The sequence below is a fragment of the Aspergillus melleus genome, assembly GCF_016097325.1.
Source record: "Aspergillus melleus strain CBS 546.65 chromosome Unknown contig6, whole genome shotgun sequence".
Classification (NCBI taxonomy): Eukaryota; Fungi; Ascomycota; class Eurotiomycetes; order Eurotiales; family Aspergillaceae; genus Aspergillus; species Aspergillus melleus.
The window spans coordinates 2,434,118-2,458,741 of record NW_025763375.1 but is presented as its reverse complement, the minus strand read 5'-3'; the positions used below and the strand labels follow the sequence as shown (position 1 = coordinate 2,458,741).

The following is a 24,624-nucleotide window of genomic DNA, read 5'->3' as shown; positions in this document are numbered from 1 at the left end:
TCTCTTACATTATTTCTCTTGAAAAGCAATCATTGACTCGTTGTAATGTCTACTTCGCCTGGTTATATCTTATATTCTTACTTGCTGAAGCGGTCAGCGTGCAGAGATTAGTTATTAAGATACTATTTAAAAAGCAGTAATTCAATATATTAATGATACTCAAACTCATCATCCTCCCTATTCTTCCTCTTTCTGAATCTTCCTGAAGCTCGTGTTTGTGTGATATTCTCTGGTAACTCAGGCTCTGTATGGCTCTGTATCACTGCTACTTCTTCATCTTCTTGCTCCTCAGTGTCACTAATCGGCCCTATCTCAACCTCCTCTAAATTCTCATCCTTCTCTTCTTTTGCTGCCTCGATCTCGTAGATAGAGAAGAATTCCTTGAGAAATTCTGCCTCTTGGTCTTCGAGATCAAATCTTGATGTACAAAGAAACATCATAATCTCCTCAATTGTCTCAGACTTCATCCGACCGCGGCGGTAATGACAGATATCTCGAGCAGTATTGAAAAGTCGTTCAACACCAGCACCTGTTGCTGGAATAGAGAGAATATCCCGTGCAAGGGCTGCAATAGCTGGAAATCGATATTCATTATCTCTCCAGAATTGAAGGGGCTCCATATCAATAGTGTCTTCAAGGATATTAGTATATGATTAAGAAAAATAACGTGTTTAACATACCACTATTAAGATATTGAGTCATTTCATCCCTCACTGGCTTTGGCTGTGGTTTGTGCTCATTCAACATCTTTTTAAGCCTTGAGCTTGGTCTGGCTGTGGTAAGGGGAGTAGCAGAGCCTTGAATAGTAGAGAGATGTTCTTGATAAGGAATCAGAGCTTCTTGGAAAGATATCCGATAAAGTTCACGCCATTGTTTATCCCAGTCATCAGATAGGAAGAATTGGAACTTGTTATCAGGGGCAAGCATTGTGCTAATCGCATAGATATGTGATTTAACTCTATCTGTCTGCGAGTAGTACTCATCAAGCTTTGATCGACCAGCTTCAAGAGAATCAAGCATCTGTTTTTTCCATGGAACACACTTCCGCCGGAGCTGCTTCATTAGTTTTTCAAGATGCTCAAAGAGCGCATTATAGATCTTGAAGACGAGGTGTATTGTAATCTCTCGAGTCTTTGATAGCTCAGTTGTATAGAAAAAGAACGGCTCAGTAATATAGAAAAGATAGTCGATTTGGCGCCACTCCTCATTATTTGGTACCATCTCTTCGCAATCATAGTCCGCACAAAATTGTGTAAAGATATCGCGGAGTCGTTTCGCGCGACGGAGCATGAGAAAGGTTGAATTCCATCGAGTTCTTACATCTTGGATTGGTGAAAGCTTGAGACCGTCTGTTTGGAGACTGTTGAATGCCTCCCGGCGTGAAGGGCTTCCGTGGATATAAATTGCCAGAGAGCGGACCTTGTTCAAGGTATAAGAGACCTCATGCTTCTGGTGCTGTGTATTTGCCTTGGTTGAAGATGACAGCCGATCAGTCCACTTTGTTTCTGTAGTATTGTTTTGTGGAACTGCTCTGAGACGGTCAAGAAGCTGATTCAGGCTAAGTTGAATAACATGAGCAAGACAAGGAGTTCGGATAATATTAACATCATTAGATAAAGCCTGCTGGAGGGAATCAGCCAGTGTTTTGTTATTTGATGCATTATCACTGGTTAATCCAAAGACCTGATCTTGAATCTGATGACTATTCAGTGTTTCAAGAACAACACTGCTCATGTTTAAACCAGTATGTGCTCCATGAAGAGGTTTAAAGCCAAGAAGTACTTCCCGATATACCCAATCAGCATCAATAAAGTAGCCAGTTATAGCTAGAAATGCCTGGGAAAATGGAGATGTCCAACTGTCAAGCGCAATTGATATCTTTGAACCTGAAGGAAGCATCCTAAGGACCCTTTGTTGCCGGTCTTTGACTAGCACTTCTAGCCGACGACGGATCGTCATTGCAGATGGGATTTGTGGCATATTGGGTGCATTGTGGGCCATCTTAATCAAGCTTATAAATGTTGGATGCTCGATTAGATAAAAGGGAAGCCGATTAATTGTAAGAAATGATAAAATCTTTTCCTCCCAGGCTGGTTGTGAGAAAGGAACGTCAGTCGGAGCAGATTCCTAGTAGAATAATTAACTATTAGTTAAAGAAGTATAGTAATAGAATATTAGATATACCCTTTTTTGTAGGAATTTTATGATTTCATCCTTCTGTCTGTTCTCAAACCGTTGGCACGCAGCAGTCTTTAGGTGCCTTGTCATTGTTGATAAGCCATGACGCCCTTCCTTCCCTTTAATGTCCTTTTTCGTAGAATAAGGATGTTCAAGGATTTGGCTGCAGCGTTTACACATGACCTTTGGGGCGCCGTCTATACTAGAAGCGACCTGATCATATTGCTTCCAAATATCTGAAAGATGGTTTGAGTCCCAATGTATCTTGTTTTTAGACCCATAATCAGTTTGTAACCACCAGTCTACCCATTCACTATGAGTCATTTCGTTGTAAAGCACATATGCCTTTCTTCGATCAGGCCCGACGCGTTCAAGAGAGGATGGAATTGTAAGAGGAATAGCTGGTCGAATAAATGAAGACGCCGAAGGATCAAGGGCATCAAATGGATGCTGACTGCCAGATGGAGTAGCTGCGTAATTTGAAGAAGTCAGAAACGTTAGATTATCTATCTCTGCATCATAAAGAGATGATGCAAAGTCAGATTGCTGGCTTTGGGACATGATAAAGTAAGTATACAACACATAAATAAAAAAAAAAAGAAGGGTAAAGGAGATAGATACATGACTAGAAGAAGGATTTCTAATAATTTGATTTACTTAGCTGTTGATAGTAAGTCACACAAACAAGCCTACATATCACAAGTGAAGTGTATTTGGCCCAACGAGGCCCAACGAGGCCCAACAAAGCCCATCAGAGCCCATGAATAGCCCAGGAAACCCCACAAAGAGCCCACGAAAGCCCACGAAAGCCCACGAATAGCCCACGAAAGCCCACGAATAGCCCACGAAAGCCCACGAATAGCCCACGAAAGCCCACGAAAGCCCACGAAAGCCCACGAAAGCCCACGAACAGCCCACTGATAGCCCATTCCCAGCCCAACTTGGTTTTAGATACCCTCAAAATATTTTCATCCGGTCAGATATATAGATAGAATACTGATACAAAGAGCTAAATTCCTTCAAATTCACTTCTTTATACTGTCGTTTATGATTAGAATTCTAAAATAGAGAAAATGAGCTTTCATTTCGTGTAGAGAATAAACAAATCAGAATAAGCAGAAGTAACTTCTTTTTTACTTTTTCTCTTGTCAAGAAGATACACACACCCTTTTATATTTGAAATATATATCTAGACAAGTTTACATTAACTCCATCCACGAACCACTGGTACACCACCATAACAATCGGAATATAGGATTTTTATAAGTAAATAGCTTAAAATAAGCTTTACTTTCTTTAATTCGAAGAGGATTTCCTAGAATTTCCTACTGCTTTAGGCAAGGTTACAAAGAAGTTCAGTCGACAAACTGGAACAGATGTAAAAAACAGTATTTTATTTTGATTATTTAGCAGCTTTATGAACGCCAAGACCAAGATTTTATGCAAAATTGGGCTTTTGCGGGGGCCCATTGGGGGCCCATCGTGGGCCTGATGGTTGGGCTTGGGCCTGAAATCTGGGCCATCAGCCCACAGTGGGTTGGGCCATGGGCCCAAGAGTTAGGCCCATTTGTGGGCTCTGATGAAGTCTACTTGTGATTGAATACATTGTCAATCTAAACATCAAAAAAATCATAATAATTGGATCAGATACCACTTTTATTGATCGATCTGACCGCTGCAATTCAGCAGAATATCTTGTCAAATTATACAACAATCCAATTGAATAAAAATTAAACAAACAACGCGCCATTACAATTTTCACAATTGAAGCAGAATTTCTCGCTCTATCTGAGACTGCAAAAATTATTTATTAATAAAGCAAAATTTTCAATATCATGAGATTCGATCCTCAACACAAAATAATCATTTTCTATGACAATCAGCAAATTGTTTGATTAATCAATTCAAAAGACGTTGAACAACGTTCTAAATTGCGTCACATTAATATTTATCGGTCATGGCTTCGACAGGAAGCTCAGAAAGACAATCTATACGTGAAATGGATCTCTACCGATCGAATGATCGCTGATGGCTTTACGAAAGTTTTTTTAAGTCAAAAACACCGTAAATTCATGGAAATGTTGAATCTTGTCAACATTAAAGATCTCATTTTGGCCCAAGAGGGCAAATAGGTCTCACAAGGCGCTGAGAGAGTGTGTGACCGCGGGAATTGACTAAACCGACATTTCATCGTCTTATTTAGCCGAAATAATCGACCAGTCAATTATTCAACATGATTGTTTCTTTTTGTTGAATTGATTGATCATCATTTTGAAGTTCTAGGGATTGCATAAATACGAACTGTATCGCATAGTTAGAAAATCAAGACCTTCAATCGAATCTGTGGAGATCACGTAATTCAGTGCTTTCATCATCCCTGCCAAGCCCTCCAAACTGCCATAACTTGCAAGCCACTCCAGTCCCAAGCCCTCTTTCGCTCTTTCTTCAAGACCGACAGGTCCCATTTCTCAACTCGTTCAGGCAGTTTTACCGTCCAGTGATCCCCGGAACACGCGAAAAACATACGCAAAGTCTCCTTGATAGACAATTTCCCGGACAAGGTTCTGGGCACTTGCTCATCGCCTTGAAGAAGGTAGAGTAGTGTAGGAAGTTTGTACGTGGAAAGCCCAGTAGAAAGATCTTTTCGCAGAGTCTCCAATGTCAGATCTTTCCACCCAGACTTCACCCTAAGGAGTGCCCCGACTCGCGTCTGAGTGTCACAGTCGGGAACGGCAAGAATATACGCTTCGTCCACATATGGCAGTTGCGCCACGGCCGATTCGACCTCAATCAGAGGGATATGCAAACCGACAAATCTTGCAACTTGAGGATATGTCAGACAATGGCGCTCACTCGGACGTCCACATTGAGAAGTGGTGCTTACAGTCAGTCTTTGCCCGGCCTCCAATCAAATAGCACCCGTCACCGCGTAAATGTGCCATGTCACCTGATCGGAAGTAACCCTCCTCGAAGACAGCCTGGGTCGAACCATCATCATTCAAATACCTGGTGTCTGTCAGCGTGCGCTAGAAAGTAGGAGGAACAAACATGTAACTCGCCCTGCAAACATCGTCGGGGTCTTAACGAGGATCTCGCCCTTCGTTCCATTCGACAGCTTCATCTTCATCCCAGGTAGAGGTCTCCCGATACACGCCTGCCTCATTAGCAACATCTCCGTCGAAGGCGGTAAGGAATTCACAATCTCATGATCTATCATAGCAGAGGTGGTCGAGGCAATTACTGTCCCGGCCTCAGTACTGGCGTAAGCAACCTCAAGTGCCCTTCCATCCAATAACCTTTCCCAAAACGCTTTCACGAGGGGAGGAGGCATCCAGCCAACACATTGTAGCACACGGAGCGACTTCAGTCCTCTAACGTACTCTATTCTTGTATGAACAGGCAAGGAGCTGAGGGTCCGTTCATAGTACACCATCAATTGACGCCAATCGAGGGAAGTCAACGAAACGACAGTAAACCCTCCTTTTCGAACCAGAGCCCACACTGCCTCGGGTCGCGTTGATATGGTCTGGTCCATGATGACGATCGTACCACCGCATTGAAGCATTTCGGTTATTCTGCGCATGGAGCTAACCCAGGAGACGGGCCTAATGAGCGGGAATACATCGGTTGGCAAGCATGGTTCTGCAAACCCTTGGCCGTAGTAGAAGAATCGACGGGTGTGGACGACGCCCTTCGGAGCGCCGGTGGTGCCCGAAGTAAGTAAGAGGAGGGCCGGGCGTTCGGAGGAAAATGTGATAGAATCGTTAATGGTAAAGCCATCAACCGATACAGAGGACATCTTGTGTAGAGATGACAGAATCGGGATCTGTGGGATGTCTTGTGGGTCATGGGATTGTTTTTGGCTGTGTTTTTGGATTGCCGCGGCCAGGCCGAGTTGCTGAGATCCGATGAGCACGCAGGTTGGTTTCCATGTAGATATCATGCAAAAGCCCTCTTCGGGGAGGATACCGGTTGCTGAATGGTATGTTTGTTAACTTCGAATAACCTCCTCACAAGGCAGAACATCTGTCTCACCAAATGGAATTACTGCTGCACCAAGAGCGAGAGTCGCTACAAGTGCTACCAGAAACTCGTAGCTTCCGGGCGCTAGAACCCCGAGATAAACACCATCCTTAGTGATTGACCCCCTTGAATCTAGTAACTCCCGAGAGAGGTGTTGGCGGATGATCTTTCGAAGGCTGATAACATCTTGCATGAACTTGGCATAGTCCGCTTTGATTCCAAGGTTTACATCGTCAATGATAGTGTGTTGGTACGATTGTGTATTATAAATTAGCTTCGCAAAAAAAGGATCGTTGGGGAAAGAAAGGTCATTCTGAAAAGATGCTGAATCAACAGGTCCAGTCATGTTTATAAGGCAAGATTTGGCGGGAGGAAATGGTTAATCACGGGTTAGACGAGGAGACATGAAACATGGTTTAATACCTTCTGCGCTCTCTCAAATCCAGTACCACATCGAAAGTGTAGATATCAAGCGGTAAAGGAGATTTGTGAGGGGTCTATTTAATATATCAAACTTTGGTGGCATAATGCATGTAGCCGCAGACTGCTCGAATAGAATTTCCTTAGCTAGTTGTCCCAACGTGTTGCTTGGCTTGCTGCCCAAGCAACCCTCCTTCGAATAAAGACATTCACATCGAAGGCGGAAATGTTCCAATAAAGCACATGGTAATGAAATTTTCTATCATATAGGGCTACCGAGGAAAGTCCGATAGTCAAGGCAAACAACACTTTTCAAGGAAATTCATCGACTAGTAATAACTGCACGGACAAGTACATACAACCCCCCAACGACGACAGGGAGCCAAATATCACTGTCAAACAGGGCATGAACTTAAAATGATAAAACAGTTAATCAGCAGATGTACCCAACACACTGGGCTCAGAGCCCATAAAGCACGTACCCCATGACATGACGTCAAAATATGCACCATGGGATGATAGATGTCACAGCCCTCTGACCGCCAATGCAACTAGCCTCACACTCGATAACACAACTGTTTGGCGATACTAATTGCGCCCAGCAACTGGCGTGATAGAATTTCCTTGGGGGCTAGTATAGTCTATCGGACAATCAAGCTTGGATGCTGAGTGGACCAAGCAAAAAATAGTGGCAATAAGATGTGAATGTGCTAGATAAAGCCGAGGTATGCTGTGATGTTCGATTCTTTGTACCAGTGATCCCCTCCCCCGCCCGACTGAAAGATACTGAACTTGTAGTCGATAGGTCGTAGTGATTAACATGCACCGTCTGCCACTCTTGCGCCGAAAAAAGCAGCTATAACAGCAAAACCTCGCGATGTCTTGTTTACCTTGTTCCGAGACATCACTAGGTCTTACTTGGGAAAGTATGTCTGGAGGCGGGTAGTAATGCTCACCTCGGTCTTTGGAGCGTCGGCGGCATAGTTTCGGCCGAACAAAAGTTTCTTAGATTCCTTTTTTCATTGTCCCAATTGCTGATATTTACTCTTTTGACAGAAAAAAGTCGCAGTTACAGTTATGGTTTGACTCAAGGCCCAGCACAGCAAGAATGAGACGGCCACAAACACAGACAGTGATTATCAACAACATACACTACAGCTATTTGACTTGATTTCGTTTCTGAGGTTTGCTACATCGAGAATACGGTCACTACGTAGCCCGCAACTGAGATAGACAGAGGCATTGATGTGGCTGTGCCTAGACTATACAGGTCGTATCTGACTACCTCGAAAAGCTAACTAGAAACGCAAATCTAAATCAATATATTTGCAATTGATTCAGGATAGTAACGAAGAGCATTAGCTTGGGCACCTGTCTCATGCCTTTCAATTATTGTCCTGGACAATTTTATATCCTATCGATCACCTACTCGTATCTCTAACGAGGCATACAAAGTACGCTATTCTAATACATGACTCAATGTATCTCGTGTGAAGCCCACTTTCCTACTTCATGTATTTCTAATCAAACACAATAGCTTCATTTTTCCTTTTGCAAAAAAATCTCTTTCTGCTGCAGACCACCCACCGGCGGAAGGCAGTGGGTGGTAAGGCCGGGCAACCACGGATACAGCAGTGCGCCAATACCATCGGAGACCGAGCTATAAAACACCTCACGAAGTCACCAACTCTAGATTACCAACGATTCCAGCCGGTATGATGCGCCTTGAAACCATCGACACCCGCCCCACAATCAATCCCATCAACAAGCTCAAACTCAACAGTACATGCCCCCCCAAGCGCAATCCCCACCCCAAAGAACTCCGACTCGTTACTTCCATCCCCCTTCCCCAAACTCTGCCCTTCAGGCCCAAAAACCTCACAGGTCTGCGGAACCCCAATCTGATTTGCCACGCACCGGAATGAGTACCATGCGCCGCCAAGGCATCCCTTCTCGAGCTGGAACTCTGTGCCCGCGAACGTACACGGGGTGTGTCCGTCGGGGGCGCCATCGCTGTAGATGCCGTCTTTGTCGGAGTTTAACAGCGCGAAGCCGCCGTCGAAGCTGTTTGTTCCGGTTTTGCCGACTGTGCTGAAGGTGGACGAGCTCCAGACTGCTGCGACTTTTTGACCAGCGAGCGCGGGGGTTGCGCTTAACGCTGCGGTGAGGAGGGTTGCTGGGAGTTGGAAGCGCATTGTTGCAGTTTTCTGGTGGTTATATAGATTTGTGTTTTTGGCCTTGCTCGGTTGATGAATGAATGAGAAGAAATGGGATGGGTTTCGATGATTCTCAAGTTTCAGATTGCCAGGGCCAGGACACATATTTATACCCTGGTTTTGAAGCTGGCTACATACTCCGGAGTAGAGGAGATTCTACTGAAGATGTACAGTGTGTTGTAGGGAGGATTGGGCCCCCACTGTGAAAAGAGGAGGTATGACGGCATTGCGAGGTGTCAAGGGACATACCCCAGCGTTTAGCATAGGAAATAATTGCGATTGTTGGATTGTCGAGGCAATTGCATGTTGGCTAATCCATCAGCGGGGCTGTCCCCAAACGAATACTCGGTTATCCTTGCTTCCGGGGCCGATGGTCTCAAGAGGATGGAACGACCGAATAGTGTCATCCTGGGGGATGGAAGTCTTGTTAGCGTATTTTAGGGGAATTTCCTAGATTTTAACATTTCTAGAATGCGGCTTGGCCTGCCCTATTAAGCCTTGAGTTATATTAACTGAACGAGTATCCTATATTTGTATCACAATCCTGTTACTTGGATTACGAAGAGACAAAGCAATGAGAGCCAAGGCCAGGCTGGTTTAGATTATAGGTGCCAAGAGCGAAAGCGCTCGATTACGAATCCGTTTTGAATTTGGCGCAGCCAACAAACCATCCCCTTCGTGCAAGAAATATAGGAAAATATTATTATTTCTATAATCTATTAGATGGTAGGTACGCTATATACAGCAGCAATACAGTCATTAGCTGCCTGTAAACCTTTGCTTAGCTCAGAAACATTAGCTGTTGAGGACCTTGTTCTTTTAGCAAATAAGCGTCAAGTAATTTCGTTATGTCTGTGCGACTTGAACTATCATACACCACCTTGACTTCTAACAAAGAAACCGCGGTGATGAATTCCTAGCTAGAGCCGGGAAACCCTGGAAGAATTGTACGGCTAAATCTTATTGACGTCACGCGTTCTTAGAAGGGACACTGCTCTATGTAATTTGTCCAAGAGCAAAAACGAGACCACAAAAAGTGAACAATGGGAAAGAGATATGAATTTGGTAGATTTTCAGACAGGGTTTGGGGACCCTGTCTCTCGGTAAAGACAAAGGTGGCACCGGACGCTGTTGGCTTCGCAGCGAGTGAGCTCGCTCCAAGTTTGCATGGCACTATATATGGTGAGATGGTTGGTGATATCCCGGAGGGATTCCGTGTTGGTCCCTTTAGCTCGTTGGGAGGAGTGGACAATCTACTACCCCCCTCTTACAGTTTTACTCAAATTAGAAAATTTCTACGAACGATACTTTTAAGACCTGAGTTATTAAACTAATTAGATATTAATTGATCTCGAAGTAAATTTCGATTATTCTTATAAAAAGTAGTAACCATTCGATAGACTGTTCAAACTCATAGATAAAAAATCTTCATATCTAATCTTGGGCAGTGGGTGGCCCGCAGGATCCCGGAGGCCACGGATAGATTAAGTAAATATTTAAGTTCTTTAAATTAGTCTTTTAGATAGTTCGTTTCTTTCTCATAGAAAAATGGCTTGACTATACAAATCAATAACAAACTTATTTTATCCAGCTCTTTTATAGACCATCAGATCCGCTACACTCGGAGGTCTAATATAGACCACGGAAAAGACGAATCAGTCGCTGATCTATCCGCATGTAGATGAACAAGAAGATATAGGAATTCAGTTGCTAATTACAGAGCCGAAAGGTACTTCTAGTTGCCCGCCTGAGGTAGGATAGAAGGAACCCTAGGAAGTATTGTGGCGTACGTATGGCTGGAATAGGGGCGTATTGCTGACACCGACTTATGGGAGGCTGAACGACAGCTGTAGAGCATCAATCGGGCTGACTAGCGCCAACCAGGCACTACATCGCCGACATGTAAGGCTTGTGGATTGCGTTCTGCTCTCTTCCTTCGTTTTTCCTTCTTTTGTTTCTTCTTTTCCACAAACTCCTCTGATCGCTCGTACGAAACATACCTCCGCCTCGAGCGCAACGGGGTCGTGCCACCTAGGGCAATTTGTCCCACCGTCTTGTCCTCCGTGGCACTATCTCCTATCCAGCCTGGCGTCTCGTCCAAAGTTTTTATCTCGTCCACTTCCTCCGCTATCCACAGCGGCACCTGCTCGCTGATGCTGGCCCCGAGGCGCATCATCGCGAAAGCATCCAGCTTATCAGTCCACCGGCGGCCGGAGGTGGCATACAGCGTTGTTGCAAGAAGAGCGCCCAGATAGATAGCCATCAACACGGAAATAACGATCATGCCCGTTTGCGAGATGGAGGGCCGCTGAGAGTCTGTACCGAGGTCATACGCCACTGAAAAATAGGACTGAATGCTCCCATCCAGTTCTAACAGCCAGGCACGATTTGCTAAGTATGCCGCAACGGTGAAGGCATGGGACAAGACCGTATCATCCATGCCAAAGCTGTATAAGAACTTAGCTACCGTATCGAAAGACTCAAATTGCCCCATGGGCCTCACGCAGGTTTGCATGAAAAAGGCATCGAACTTCCGGTCGAGGGAGGTGAGGAAGCGTGTTAGAGGAACCAGATCGACACAAGTCTGACGGTTTGTCTTGCTTAAGTAGTACGACTCAGGGGGGTGATTGTATGTGTCCAAATACGAGCCTGGGCCAAACAGCGCCATGGCCGTGGTTAGTAGAGGGCCTTTATTTGGGATTTGGTCGAGGTTATCGAATTCGGACAGCCTTTTGGCTGGCTGGGTACTTTGTTCGGCTTCCATTCCGTCTTGGGTATCCTCGCTAAAATGGTAAGCTTGCGTTCTCTTTATGTCATATAAGGGAAGAGAGGATAAGGAAAGGGAATAAGATGGAATAGCTTACGAGATCGATCCCTGGTACACGCACTCCTCGTCGCAGAATGCTTCTGGTATCCGCTCCATGAGTGGACCCGGAGTCCGATCGTTCATATAATTGGGGAGTTCAAAGTACCCTGCTGTTGTAGTGACCGTTACTCGGAACGTACGTGAATATGGGCCTTTGCTATTCGCGCGGTCAACTAATTCCCATAAGTCCTCTGACATGGTTATATTCAGAAAAAGCTCCTCCGAGTAGTCTTGTCGGTCACGAGTCTTCTTCCAAGGTGATATTCGCAAGTCGACTGGCATGCAGGCGTGAACAGACCAAGCGAGGTCTCCGTTTGAATTGTTTGTGAAGTTGCTGTACTTATAAGAGAGCCCCCAATCAAGACTGTCGCAATCGACAGGAAAGCCATCCTCTGAGATAGTCTTGTACTGCGCGGTCGAGTTAATTCGAGGTACAGTCTGACGAATAAGACCGGTGATAAACCCATTAGCCAATTGTGCTATATACGGGTCCTGGAGGTCTAGAAGGGAGCCCCAGGTAAGATCTGGCTGTCTGCATCCATTTGAAGCACTCTCGTCCATGTCTCCGGGTGTGCTGCAACTCTTGTTGTTCCCAGCCCAAAGCTCAGATAAGCCATCGTAGGCCCATACTGTTTCCAGGGCCTTTCTCGTGGTCAAAACTGCGTTATTGGGTCGTGGATCGTCGAACTTGCTTGGGATATCCACAAGATTTGCAATGCTACTGGGTTCAGTTTGCGTCTTGATCGTTTCCGTGGACAGAAAGAGTTGCTGTAGCGGAGAGATCAAGCCCCCCGAGAATGTGCAACAGAACTGCATACAATAGGAACAGGCAGCTGTATCGCTTCCAGTTTGAGATTCTCGTAAAGAGCTTGGACAATAGGATGAGATCTGTCCAGCCCCGGTCGGCAAGCGTTACCATCTGGCGAAGGGTGAGGTTTGGAGCGGATTTAATGGTCATATGTTGAACGTATACTACTGCCGCGCTCGAGCATACAGCAGATGTTAAGGGAATCGTGGAAACTGCGACTATTGCTTGGCATATTCTGGCAGCAGAGTACCATTTCTCATTCTTCTTGTGCAAGCTGCGCACTTCCTTGGGACCAATCCAATGATTATAGCGATAAGTACTGGTCGTTATCGGCCGCTTTGTCAAGACGCAAATAGTAACCCATGAGAAAATCACGAAGAAAAAGTAGATGACAACAGGAAATAGGATATAAAGCGATCGACTCATAGACTTTGTGCTGGCCTGGGGCCTCATAGGCTCTTTTCTTTCGCCCTCATCTAGGTGATTCTGGAGAAGAGTGGAATCATTGTCCGTCTCTGCGACGTCGTGGCAGCCGAGGGCGCGGTCGCTGATGATGACAGGGTTAGAAGAGATGAAATCGTGCGACGGTTCCTCATTTGTTGGGAGCATGATTTTAAGGATTGTTGTGAGGGAAGGCACCGAATGAATTTGTACTGGGAAATGGAGTAGGTTCCGGTTCAAGGAGGCTGAGCTGCATTGCATTAACCAAACCAACCCGGAAGCTGGGAGCGCTTCGCCTCGGCAACAGGATGGAGAAAGACGAGGCTGGAGGGTGTTGGTTTGTGGTAAAATCGGGATCTAATTGGTGCCCAGCCTGCATAGACGCTCGAGTTAGTTCTGTTTAGCCTAATATGTGTTATTAGCCCGGGTTTGTCTTCGTGTGATTCGTTTGGGGTCGGTTTATTCCTAAACCTGGAGAATCTACCTCTAATCACACTCTATTTTACACTTCCTCTTACGTATTTCTATGAAACAAATATCCCAAGCCTGTCTATACACTCACTGGTCCGCATATTGAGAAGCTCCATCAATTTGCATTAGGTTGAAACTAGCTTTTAAACTGTAAGAAACATAGTATCATCATGGAAATAAGTATCGACTCTGAATGCTCAGTAATCTGGATATTGAATAAACTGCGGTATTCGGTTCTCTTGGCAATCCAAACCTTCTCAATATGCATGTCAGTGAGTGTAGCTAGGCACACTAAATCAACTGCCATGTAGCAAATCAACGAACACTGTATACAGGGAACGGTCTTTCCGTCAATATCGAAAAGGCCTTAATTAGTAATACAGTACAAGTGTAAACCGAATCGCCACGGAGGAGGTGTTAATTATTATGGAAGCTGTTTGCCTGACCCAAGCATTCGCCGTTGGACCCTCATGTAACTATGGAACGCAGCATCTTCTTGATACTCTCACATAGAGGAGCAACTAGTTCTGATCATCTACAGCACTCATTGTTTTGCCCTTATAGTCTGTGGCCAGGTGCTTTGAGCATTAATCAAGTCTGCCTGACGACTCCCGGGGGGCTTAGCTGGCACGCGACCTGTGCTTGGTGGGAGGAAGCTGCCTCGGCCAGCCATCTGTTACCATGGACACCATCAACAAGCTTGCATCGTTATGAATACTGCTCGTATCATCCAAGGCAGCGTCATTCTTCACTTCGGTGTGTGCTTTCTTTTTCGCCCATACGCCACACTGATTACGAATATGTTTACGATGGAACCAATCAATTCCTAGGTGCCAGAGCTTCGTCGAACATCGAGATCACTATAAAGACGTGAGCCCTTGTCCCACTATTAACATTAAGAGTAGACAGAACATATCTCTTTCTTATCCAGACAAAAATTTCTAAAAAGCCTTGAAGATCTACGCTCAAAAATAAGTCCTCCATACCAGTACCCAAAATGGGCTCCTCACACTCAAAAACATACTCCAACCCTCCCCTCCCCACCACATACCAGGCCTCCCGAAACAAGACCAAATATGATAAAAGCGGCGACAAGGTTGACCGGAAGCGAGAGAGGCGCCTTTTAAGCAAAGCCGAGGGATCAAAGGATGGTGGACATGACGGGGGTAGTGATGGTGGTTGTGGTTAATGAACTGCTTTGATTTGGGTACGTTTTGACTCTTTTCATTTGCGTGTTACTTTTATTTGAGGAGTACGAAGAATATTAATTGGTGTAGACACATCGAGGGGTTATGGTCGGGTGACGCGACAGAATTGACGAAATTGTTCAACGTAAGTTGTCATTCAAGTAGGAGGAATTTCAGGCATAGGAAATGGGATGAATAGATTGTTCGAATTCTGGGATATGGACATTTATGCTCGATGCCAATTTAAGGTGCTAAAATCGCTGTTATGACGAGAAATTGCTCTAGCGTTGCAAATGAGTACTGAGTATTGTGTGCGCGCAAAGTAGACGCTCGTAGTTCTTTATCTGTTCCCGACCGACTACATGTACCATTTAAGTCATTACCACTCAATATCATCTAACGACAAGGCGAAGCCAAAATGTGTAGTAATGGCCGCACTAAGGGTCTAATCTCTAGGACTGCCTTGTAATATGTCACATCATACCCCCCGGCCTGCCTACTGGATCCATCTCTTGCTTGGGCTCCAATGCCTGTGCAAGTTGAGCCAACAGTGAGCGTTGTCGTTTGAAATACAGAACTCTAACTCGTGGTTTAGAGACTCATCATAGACTCATCTGAGGTAGGGTTTCCCATGATCAGCTGACCGGATGCTCGCTGGCATTGGAAAATAGTGAAGGACTACATTATCACCTATCCAGTGAAAAATACAGATGGTTTACGTCAAAATAGATCTACGTAGAACTAGTCTAACTGAAAATCCTGTAAGCATCTAGCCTGTTATTGACTGACTCGCTAGAGCAGATTAACCGTTCAATCTTTGGGTTTGAAATTCCTTTCCATTGCGCTGTAGTACATTTCAACTCTAAGATCCTGGTCGCTGATAAATACCAACTTTATGAGCATCGTGAATGAAGATGGTGACAGTCTCCGACCGGCGAAAGCAGACTGCTCTATGAACTAATGCAGGAAGACTTGAACAGCTACCTAACTACTAATAGTATCTTTTAGTGCAGATCATCTCCAACCAAACAAGCATACCCCTCAGTCTTGCTTGATAAGCCATCTTCAGCTTCATAAGCATCCACCAGTCAAAATACTATTAATTTAATCGCTCTGGGTTGTACCTCAACGACCCCCTCCCAGGAAACAACATCGCCTCCCTCCCACGAACCATGCCCACCACCGCAACCCCAACCTCCCGAACCGCCCTCATCACCGGCGCAAACGGCTACATCGGCAACGCCGTCTGCCACGCCTTCATCCGAGCCGGATGGACCGTGTACGGCCTGACGCGCCAAAGCAGCAGCATCCCTTCCCTCGCGCGCGAGGAGATAATCCCCGTACTCGGTTCCCCCAGCGACACCTCGTTCCTCCCTCACCTCCTCGCCCAGCAAAAAGCCTTCGACGCGATCGTATCCACCACCGAGTCGCTCTACGACTACGAATCACACTACGCAGATATCATATCCCTCATACACGCCGTTTCGGAATCAAGTAATGCCGCCGGAGTGAGACCGCTCGTGCTATTCACCTCCGGATGCAAAGATTACGGAATGACGGCGCGGGCCGACGACCCGGATCTAGCGCCTCATACTGAGACGTCGCCGTTACGACCGCCGGAGGTGTTAGCGCCGCGAACATATACATCGTTGAGGGTGATCGAGGACGAGAAGAACAAGGCAGCATTCGATGCGGTGTTGCTTCGACCGACGACAGTCTTCGGACGGAGTGGGAGCTACTATGGTCCGTTTTTCGACCTGGCGAGGGCCGCGGAAGAGAGTGAGAGTCGCGTGTTAAGCTTACCCGCGCATCCGGAGAGCGTGGTACATGGGACGCATGTGGATGATTGTGCGGATGCATATGTGGCGATCGCGGAATCCGATCGCGCGGTGGTGAAGGGTCAGATCTATAATATTTCGGGGTGGAGATTTGAGACGCTGAAGGAGGTTGGGGAGGCGTTGGTAAGGGAGTATGACCTGGAAGGGGTACGGTATGAGCCGCCAGACACGGAGGGATTTGTGGGGTTTGATGTCGTTGGGATCTTGACGGGTTTTTCGCAGTGGGTGGGCAGTGAGAAATTGAGGAGGGAAGTTGGGTGGAGGGATAAGAGGCAGTTGTTTTCAGTGGGCATTAAGGGGTATAGAGTGGCGTATGAGCAGGCGGTTAGGGATGGGCATAGCAATGTGTTGAGGGTTAGGGGGTATGTGCAGGCAAGTCAAAGTGAAAAAAAGGAATAGCTATAGACCTTGGCCAATTAATTCTAAGGGAAGTGCATGGGTTACCTTGTTGTTCGCCACTCACGGATCATGGACCTTAATTAACAAACAATGCTCTAATGCGACAAGCCAAATGCTAGTAAGACGACATAATCCACCCAAATTGTCCCACCAGCCAACGCGGGGTCGCTGCGACAAGCCGAGACAAATACCACGGTCTCCCCCAGGAAATATGGCACCTTCCCACCCATTGCGTGTTCATCCTCTGAACCAAGATGACACAAGCATCCCAATATACGCAAATCGAACTGTGCACCCTCAATGGCCCCGAATACCGACGCGTTTCTACCGCTCCGCCCCGCACCCCCACAGAGGACGAGATCCCTGTGATCGATCTAACAGCTATCGACGGGACACTGGAAGAGAGGAAAGAACTGGCTGGGAGAATCCGGGCAGCGGCACAAAATACTGGATTCTTTTATATCAGTAATCATGGAATCCCAGAGGAAGTGATACAGAATGCGCTGGCCCAGGCGAAGGCGTTTTTTGGACAGCCCGAGGAAGACAAGCAGAAGGTTTCAGATGGGTATTTCGGAGTGGGGACGACGCAGATAAATAAGTCGGAAACAAAGGGTAGATTCACATATCTCTTTCTATGGCATTTATAGATCGATTTGCTAAGGAAAGCGTGCATACAGACCGCAAAGAAACCTTCTCGCTGCGCTATAACCCCGAAAACGATCCCACCGTATCCAACCCCAAAGACCTGATCCACGAATTAAACAACGCTCAAATCCACCTCTGGGACGAAACAAGCCATTTGCCCGGGTTTCGCGAAGTGACGATAGATTTCTGGCAACGGCGACTAACCCTCGCGCGAAAGATGACTCGCATTTTCGCGCTCGCATTAAACCTTCCCGAAGACTACTTCGACAACATCATCACGCATCCAGGCGCCGATGGCTTATACATCCACTACCCCGGTACACCCGACATCAACCTCACCAAACAGCAGAACATAGACAACGGAATCGGCTCACACACAGACATCCAATGCTTCACGCTCTTATGGCAGGACATGTCCGGCGGATTACAAGTCCTATCCGCCGACGACGAATGGCTCGACGCGCGACCGATCGAGGGGACATTTGTCGTGAACATCGGGGACTTTTTGCAGCGGCTGTCGAATAATTGGTTCAAGTCGACGGTTCATCGCGTTTATAATCGTCGCAGCACGTCGCGGTATGCGATGCCGTTCTTTGTGGGGTTTAATCCGGAGGCGGTTTGTGAGGTTGTGGCCACTTGTGTGGATGATGGGCATCCAGCGTTGTTTGAGCCGATTTCGTGCGGGAAGGTATGTGGATTCTTTCCTTTGTGGGATATAGGTGTATTGGCTGACTGTTTAGTGGCATCGTGAGAGACTTGAGTTGGCGAGGGGGACGGCTGCTGCGGCCTAGGTAGACTCCCCTGGGAGGTTGCTGTGGTGGAGATTTCTCTTTTGGGGAATGTTAAGATTCAGACGCGGATCAAGGGACTGATCAGCGATCACAGAAACAACATTATACTACCAAAACAACTCCATCATTAGGATGTCATGTAAATCAACCACTCAAGCAGCAACTGTAGTCATGTCTCCATCCGCCTCAAGCAACCCCGTCTTAGCCTGCGCAAACTCCCTAGTCCTCGTCTTCCTTTCAAACAAAATATCCAACTCAGCATAAGACCGACCCTTCGGCTCCGGCAACCTAAAGAACGACCAAGTCAAGCAAAGAATGCACAGTGCGCCCCAGAAGAAACCAGACTTGCCGCGCCAATTCCACGCGTCCACGTTCAGCATATACGGGATAATAATTCCCGTAACGAGGTTCAAAACATTATACACGTTTCTGGCCAGGACGACGGTTTTAGTCCGGAGTCTGGACGCAGGCATCTCCGAGACGAGCGAGAAACAGACAGGGCCGATCGTAGAATCATAGATGAGTGTGTAGACAAGAAGCATCGAGCCCGTGGCCCAGGAGAGGGCAGACGTAGAGGGAGGGATAGAGACGAAGCCGATGACGAGAAGGATGACAGCGAGGAAGGCAAGTCCTCCGACGTAGAGCGTACGACGACCGAAATAGATCATCATCGTCCAGGAGAGAAACGTGCCCACGACCCCAATAGCGTACTGGGCCAGAGACATTGTAAAAGACTGGGAGACGGCAAGTCCCGCGCGCTGATAAAACACCGTGGAGTAGCCCATCAAGCCGGCACCGCAGAGACTCTGCGCGGCCCAGGCGCAGCAGGCGATCTCGGTGCGGCGGAGATCCACGCCTTTGAAACAGTCTAGGTACGAGGTTCCGGTCTCGACACGTTTCTCGAGCGCGTTGGTGTACACGATCATGGACACGGTCTCTTCGGCGCTGAAGTCGGGATGTCCGGCTTTCGTGAGTCGCTTGACGGCCTTGACGGCGTCTTCGCGTCGGTCTTGGCGGATTAACCACCACGGGCTCTCGGGGGCGAGATAGACTCCGATGAAGATGGGGACCGGCCACACCCACTGGATGGCGAAGGGGATGCGGTAGGCCCATTGATCGGTGCGCTCGGCTAGACCCTTCAGGACTCCGGATGCGATCAATTGTCCGAGTACCCAGCACAGGTTGACATAGGTTGTCAAGTATGCTCGTAGCGCCACGGGACATACTTCTGACGCGTATGTAACCACCAGAGTCTGGTACACACCCAGCGGAATGCCCATGAGCAGCTCCCCGGCGACCAGAGTTTGTACATTCGGTGCGAAGAACAGGATGAAGACGAAGCCTACCGTGGACGCAAGGCAAGTCATGAGAGTGCGTCGGTATCCGAAGCGCTCCGACACGATACCGTTGAGAAACAGCCCGATGATCTGACCGCAGCTCATAGCATTGGTCAACCCGGCCTGCCAGGCCGCCGTGAGCCCGTAGGATCCGTCGGACATCAACCCGCCGTATTTCTGGTTGAAGGCGGGAAAAGCGTAGAAAGAGCCGATCAGAACGACGTCGTAGCCCTCCATGATGATGGCGCAAGAGAGAAGGATAGACCATCCGACGGCTTTGGGGTAGATTTTCAAGGCCTGCAGCAGGGTCATGTTGTGTTCCTTGTCGAGGGCTGCTTGAGCCTCGCTGCTGGCATGGACCTCGGAATGGTCGGATACATGGTCAGGATTGGTGCTGGTGCCGTATTTCTCCTCGACATGTTCGGTGTTGACGTGTTTGTCGGACGCCATGGCTGAATGCCTGCAGAGGCTCAGGAGACTCGGAAAATATCTCAAAGATGACCGAATTTTTCAATACAAGCACTCTGACCAGAATTCACTGAGCAGGAACTCAGAGCCTTTTTATATAGTGCAATTGCCCGCCTCAATTCCCCAAAGTCCAGGGTCAGAATGCATACCATCACCAAAATAGACCCGTCAGCTTGTCGAGACTCTCTTGGCCCGTCACCCTCACGCAGCACCATTGGCTCCCCCGTCCGGTCCTAAGTCTTAGTGCCCGTTCAAACGAACCGTAGCGTCAAGCACTTCCCCGGATTGTGTCGGTGGAGGGAGAGAAAATCACTCGATATCCCCGGATTCTGACACGATCAGACCATCCCTTCCGTTGGCTATAAGTCGGGCCGACAGGGAAAATCAAGGCACACGAGACCAGAGGCATGGGGAACCCGTATTCTGGAGCATTTGCCTCGGTGGCGAGAGGCTTCGATCCCGCGTCCCAAAATCCCGGCCGCTCGCTTGTAAACTCTCCGTGCCGTTTGTGGGCGGTGATTGGTCCCATCTCGGCCCGACATCGCATGCACAACGAAGCCCTAAGAAGCCCCCCGCTGGCTTCGTGATTTGCACAACACTTCTCAACACTTCTCCCCGCGGTGGCTTGGCTAGTCGGTGGTCCTCGACCGGGTCATCTGAGGGTCATCTGAGGTTCCTGGGAGAGTGTTCACTATCCCTTGTCCAAGGGAGAGGGGTTCCCCGCGTGCACCTGTCAAGGAATCCAGTCGTAAGCTTGGCACCCCGCAGGAATGCTGGTCTTGGCACTTGCAGCTGCAGGTCGGGCCGACATTGATTCAATCAGCGAGGCGAGGGAGGTGTCTGATATCGCGACAGCTGGCACTCCCGATGATCTCTCGTGCTCGGACACATCGCCGATGTTATAAAGAATTATAACTCCCACCTCGACATGTCTATTACAATTCATTCCTCTCATTCCTCCTACCTTCGTTATCCTCTTTTAACATCCATCCCCATCAATTGACGAATTATGTCCCCCGCCCCCATCGACCAAAAATGGTGGAAAAACGCCGTCATCTACCAAATCTACCCGGCCAGCTTCAAAGACTCCAACAATGACGGCATCGGCGATATCCCCGGCATCATCTCCTCGCTGGACTACATCACTAGCCTCGGCGTGGACGTCGTCTGGCTGAGTCCTATGTACGACAGCCCGCAGCACGACATGGGCTACGACGTCGCGGACTATGAGAGCGTCTACCCACCGTACGGGACAGTGCAAGACATGCAGGTTCTCATCGACGAGTGTCATCGTCGCGGCCTCCGCATCATCCTCGACCTCGTGGTGAACCACACCTCCGACCAACATGCCTGGTTCAAGGAGTCGCGCTCCTCCAAGTCCAGCCCCAAGCGCGACTGGTATATCTGGCGACCGGCTAAATACGACGCCGATGGCACACGCCGACCCCCTAATAACTGGCGGAGTATATTTGGAGGCAGTGCATGGGAGTGGGACGAGACGACGCAAGAGTATTACTTGCATCTGTTTGTGAAAGAGCAGCCGGACGTCAACTGGGAGAATCCTGAGACCAGACGCGCGGTTTACGAGTCCGCTATGGAGTTCTGGTTGAAGAAGGGCGTGGACGGGTTCCGCGTCGACACGGTCAACATGTATAGCAAGCATCCGGGTCTGCCTGACGCCCCGGTGCTTGACCCCAAGGCCGACACGCAGGTCGCGGCGTCGCTGTTCTGCAACGGGCCGAGAATCCACGAGTATCTGGGCGAGATGAATGCCATCTTAAGCAAATACGATGCCATGACGGTCGGCGAGTTACCAAACACACACACCCTGGACGGCGTGCTAGCGTATGTCTCCGCTGCGCAGAATCAGCTGAGCATGGTTTTTCAATTCGACGTCGTGGATCTCGGCATGGGAAAGGACTACAAGTACCTGACCACCTTGCCCGGGTGGACTCTACCTGACCTCAAGGCCGCGATCAAAGGCACGCAAGACATCATCGATGGCACGGATGGCTGGACGACGGTATTCATGGAGAACCACGACCAGGGGCGCTCCGTGTCCCGTTTCGGCTCCGACAGAACGCCCGAGTTGCGCGTGCGGTCGGCGAAAATGCTGTCTCTGATGCAGTGTACCTTATCTGGGACGCAATTCGTCTACCAGGGCCAGGAGATCGGGATGATCAATGCCCCGGAACATTGGAGCATCGACGAGTACAAGGACATCGACAGCATCAATTTCTACAAGATGATTCGCGAGTCGACCAACGATGACACGGTGCAGTTGGACAACGGGATGAAGGCCCTGCAGCGTCTGGCGAGAGACCATGCACGTCTGCCTATGCAGTGGAGCGCAGAGCCGAATGCCGGAATCTCACCTACGGCGTCTGCAAAGACCTGGATGCGTGTGCATGACGAGTATCCTGAGATAAACGTCCAAAAGCAAGAGCAAGACGCGGCGTCGGTGCTGAGTTTCTGGAAATCCGCTCTGCAATGGCGCAAGCAGTATGCGGATGTTTTTGTCTTTGGAACGTTTGAGCTGCTGGATGAGGCAAATGAGAAGACGTTCACGTACCTGAAGAAGTCGCACGACCGAACTGTTCTTCTGGTGCTCAGTTTCTCGGAGGAGACGCAGGGGTTCGAGAAGCCGGCGGCGTTGAAAGGTCAGGACATCAGTCTGCTGTTCAGCAATGTGGAAAACGGCTCTAGGGATGAGCTGCTGCCATTTGAGGGAAGGGCGTACTTGATCAACAAGGACTAGCAGCGGGATACAGGTTAGATGTAGAGGAATAGATACGGAAATGGGTTTAATGATTTCGGTTGCTTTCGTCTTAGTGATATTTATCCACGGTCTAGAATAAATTGCAAATTCACACCACTGCCAAGATAGTCATATGATTGGTGGATCTGATGCTACACAGCAATTAATCAGCAAAGTGAGGCATCTTAGCGCAGCCTCTAGTCATTCCCTAGTGATTCTCTAGTCATCCCCGGATTACCCCAACTTCGCCAACGGTCAGAGATAGTCCCTTCTCCACATCTGCACCACAGCCCTGTCGTGCATGAAGTAGCCAATTTCCGGTCTTCATAATCAAGGCAACATGGAAAACCGCCGAGGACGAGTATCCAAGGCTTGCGACGCCTGTAGTCGTCGGAAAGTCCGGTGTAACGGACAGCAGCGGTGCCAGCAATGCGAGCACCTGGATTTGCTCTGCACATACACTCCGAACCAGCTCGCTCGATCGAGAAAACACGCCCAACGACGGGGCGAGGTCATCTCGAAATATCGGAATGGCGGTCATAAAGTCGAACCGGAACCTGTGCAGCCCCTAATCCAGGATTCACCCTCCCCTGGACTGTCTCTCTCCAGTTCCTACTTTCTCAGTTTAGTACCGGAGTACCTGCTATTCGTGTATCCATTCAACCCGATCATGACGGCCGACGAAGTCCAAGAGTCCATCGAGAAGATGGACACCGACGCCGAACACGCAGCTTTCGTCTACGCCTTCGCGGCGGGCACCATCGACCTCACACAATCCAGACATCCCACACCAACAACATCCAAGCAAATCTCCGAACTTGTCCGCAAATCCATCGAAACCCAACAACCACTCCTCCCTGGCTTCCGCCCATCCGTCCTCCGCGCCATGACCAGCGTCTTCATCCAAATGTGCTTCATGAGCCTCGGCCAGCACGATCTCGGCTTCTTCTACCTCCGCGAAGCAATCAGCATGATCCACATCCTGCGCGTGGAAGACAAAGCCGTGCACGCAAGCCTGAATCTCACAGAACGCTCCCGCCGCCAAAGACTCTATTGGCTGTGTTTCATCCACGAGCGATTCATGTCCATCGTGCACTTCTCGCCTGCGACGCTGTCTTCCCACGCCGCGTTCCCCGAGATAGACCCATCTCTCCCGGTCGGCATCTCGCAAGGCTGGACGCAAGTCATCAAAACCTTTCTCCTGCTCGAACCCACATTCATCAGCCTATGGATCGGCGACCGCAGCCATGTCACGGCGAGCTGGGTAGAGCACAAATACCGCGAGTTGGACGACACGCTCTGGGAACTCGAAGTCTCCATGTTATCCGAAACACAGCAGGCCGATCTCGTGATCACGAGACAGTGGATGCGAACCCTGTTATGGCAAATGGCTATGTCCAACTGCCTGCTCTCATCGCATGCTTCCTGTCCATCCCTCTCACTAGAACTACCCCTTCGACTATCGAGTCAGTTACGGCAATTCTTGACGAAGATCTCGCAAAACACGATCCGGGTGCATGGTTCGTCGATCCTGAGTAAGTTGTTAGAGATCATTAATACGATCGCGGATGTGGTGATTCATTTGCCGCAGGCGACGTTGGAGGAGACGACGTGTCGGATTGAGGATATTGTGTTTATGAAGACGGTGGTGTTTTCGTTTCATAATTTGCAGCAGGTCTGTAGGGATATACTGTTGGAAAAGTTTCAGGTGATTAGGGATCGGTTTCCGGAGATTGAGGTTGCGAAGGAGTTGGCGACGTAGGTATAGCGAGGAATAT

The 24,624-nt window shown here is 48.4% G+C and overlaps 8 protein-coding genes across 8 annotated transcripts; 4 read left to right on the top strand and 4 right to left on the bottom strand.

Moving 5' to 3' along the window:
• Positions 1-4,549: 4,549 nt before the first annotated feature.
• On the bottom strand, positions 4,550-5,977 carry LDX57_010590 (ANL family adenylate-forming protein; the record flags this gene model as incomplete). The annotated part of the gene is made up of 3 exons (XM_046092336.1): positions 4,550-5,001; positions 5,063-5,184; positions 5,247-5,977. 3 exons carry the CDS (start codon positions 5,975-5,977, stop codon positions 4,550-4,552), a joined length of 1,305 nt encoding a protein of 434 aa, XP_045948314.1.
• A 2,338-nt stretch (positions 5,978-8,315) lies between these two features.
• LDX57_010589 (uncharacterized protein) lies at positions 8,316-8,816 on the bottom strand (the record flags this gene model as incomplete). Its single annotated transcript, XM_046092335.1, has 1 exon — positions 8,316-8,816. The coding sequence occupies one exon, from the start codon at positions 8,814-8,816 to the stop codon at positions 8,316-8,318; it is 501 nt and encodes a 166-aa protein (XP_045948313.1).
• A 1,891-nt stretch (positions 8,817-10,707) lies between these two features.
• LDX57_010588 (uncharacterized protein) lies at positions 10,708-13,036 on the bottom strand (the record flags this gene model as incomplete). The annotated part of the gene is made up of 3 exons (XM_046092334.1): positions 12,522-13,036; positions 11,702-12,421; positions 10,708-11,620 (listed from the first exon to the last, which is right to left on the bottom strand). Exons 1-3 carry the CDS (start codon positions 12,962-12,964, stop codon positions 10,708-10,710), a joined length of 2,076 nt encoding a protein of 691 aa, XP_045948312.1. The 5' UTR covers positions 12,965-13,036.
• A 2,746-nt stretch (positions 13,037-15,782) lies between these two features.
• Positions 15,783-16,847, top strand: LDX57_010587 (NAD-dependent epimerase/dehydratase family protein; the record flags this gene model as incomplete). Its single annotated transcript, XM_046092333.1, has 1 exon — positions 15,783-16,847. The coding sequence occupies one exon, from the start codon at positions 15,783-15,785 to the stop codon at positions 16,845-16,847; it is 1,065 nt and encodes a 354-aa protein (XP_045948311.1).
• Positions 16,848-17,101: 254 nt separating this feature from the next.
• LDX57_010586 (isopenicillin N synthase family dioxygenase) lies at positions 17,102-18,283 on the top strand (the record flags this gene model as incomplete). The annotated part of the gene is made up of 3 exons (XM_046092332.1): positions 17,102-17,459; positions 17,525-18,180; positions 18,233-18,283. 3 exons carry the CDS (start codon positions 17,102-17,104, stop codon positions 18,281-18,283), a joined length of 1,065 nt encoding a protein of 354 aa, XP_045948310.1.
• A 152-nt stretch (positions 18,284-18,435) lies between these two features.
• Positions 18,436-20,438, bottom strand: LDX57_010585 (MFS maltose permease MalP; the record flags this gene model as incomplete). Its single annotated transcript, XM_046092331.1, has 1 exon — positions 18,436-20,438. The coding sequence occupies exon 1, from the start codon at positions 20,068-20,070 to the stop codon at positions 18,436-18,438; it is 1,635 nt and encodes a 544-aa protein (XP_045948309.1). The 5' UTR covers positions 20,071-20,438.
• An 854-nt stretch (positions 20,439-21,292) lies between these two features.
• Positions 21,293-22,846, top strand: LDX57_010584 (glycoside hydrolase family 13 protein; the record flags this gene model as incomplete). The annotated part of the gene is made up of 1 exon (XM_046092330.1): positions 21,293-22,846. The coding sequence occupies one exon, from the start codon at positions 21,293-21,295 to the stop codon at positions 22,844-22,846; it is 1,554 nt and encodes a 517-aa protein (XP_045948308.1).
• A 248-nt stretch (positions 22,847-23,094) lies between these two features.
• LDX57_010583 (Zn(II)2Cys6 transcription factor) lies at positions 23,095-24,608 on the top strand (the record flags this gene model as incomplete). The annotated part of the gene is made up of 1 exon (XM_046092329.1): positions 23,095-24,608. The coding sequence occupies exon 1, from the start codon at positions 23,187-23,189 to the stop codon at positions 24,606-24,608; it is 1,422 nt and encodes a 473-aa protein (XP_045948307.1). The 5' UTR covers positions 23,095-23,186.
• Between the last annotated feature and the right edge of the window lie 16 nt (positions 24,609-24,624).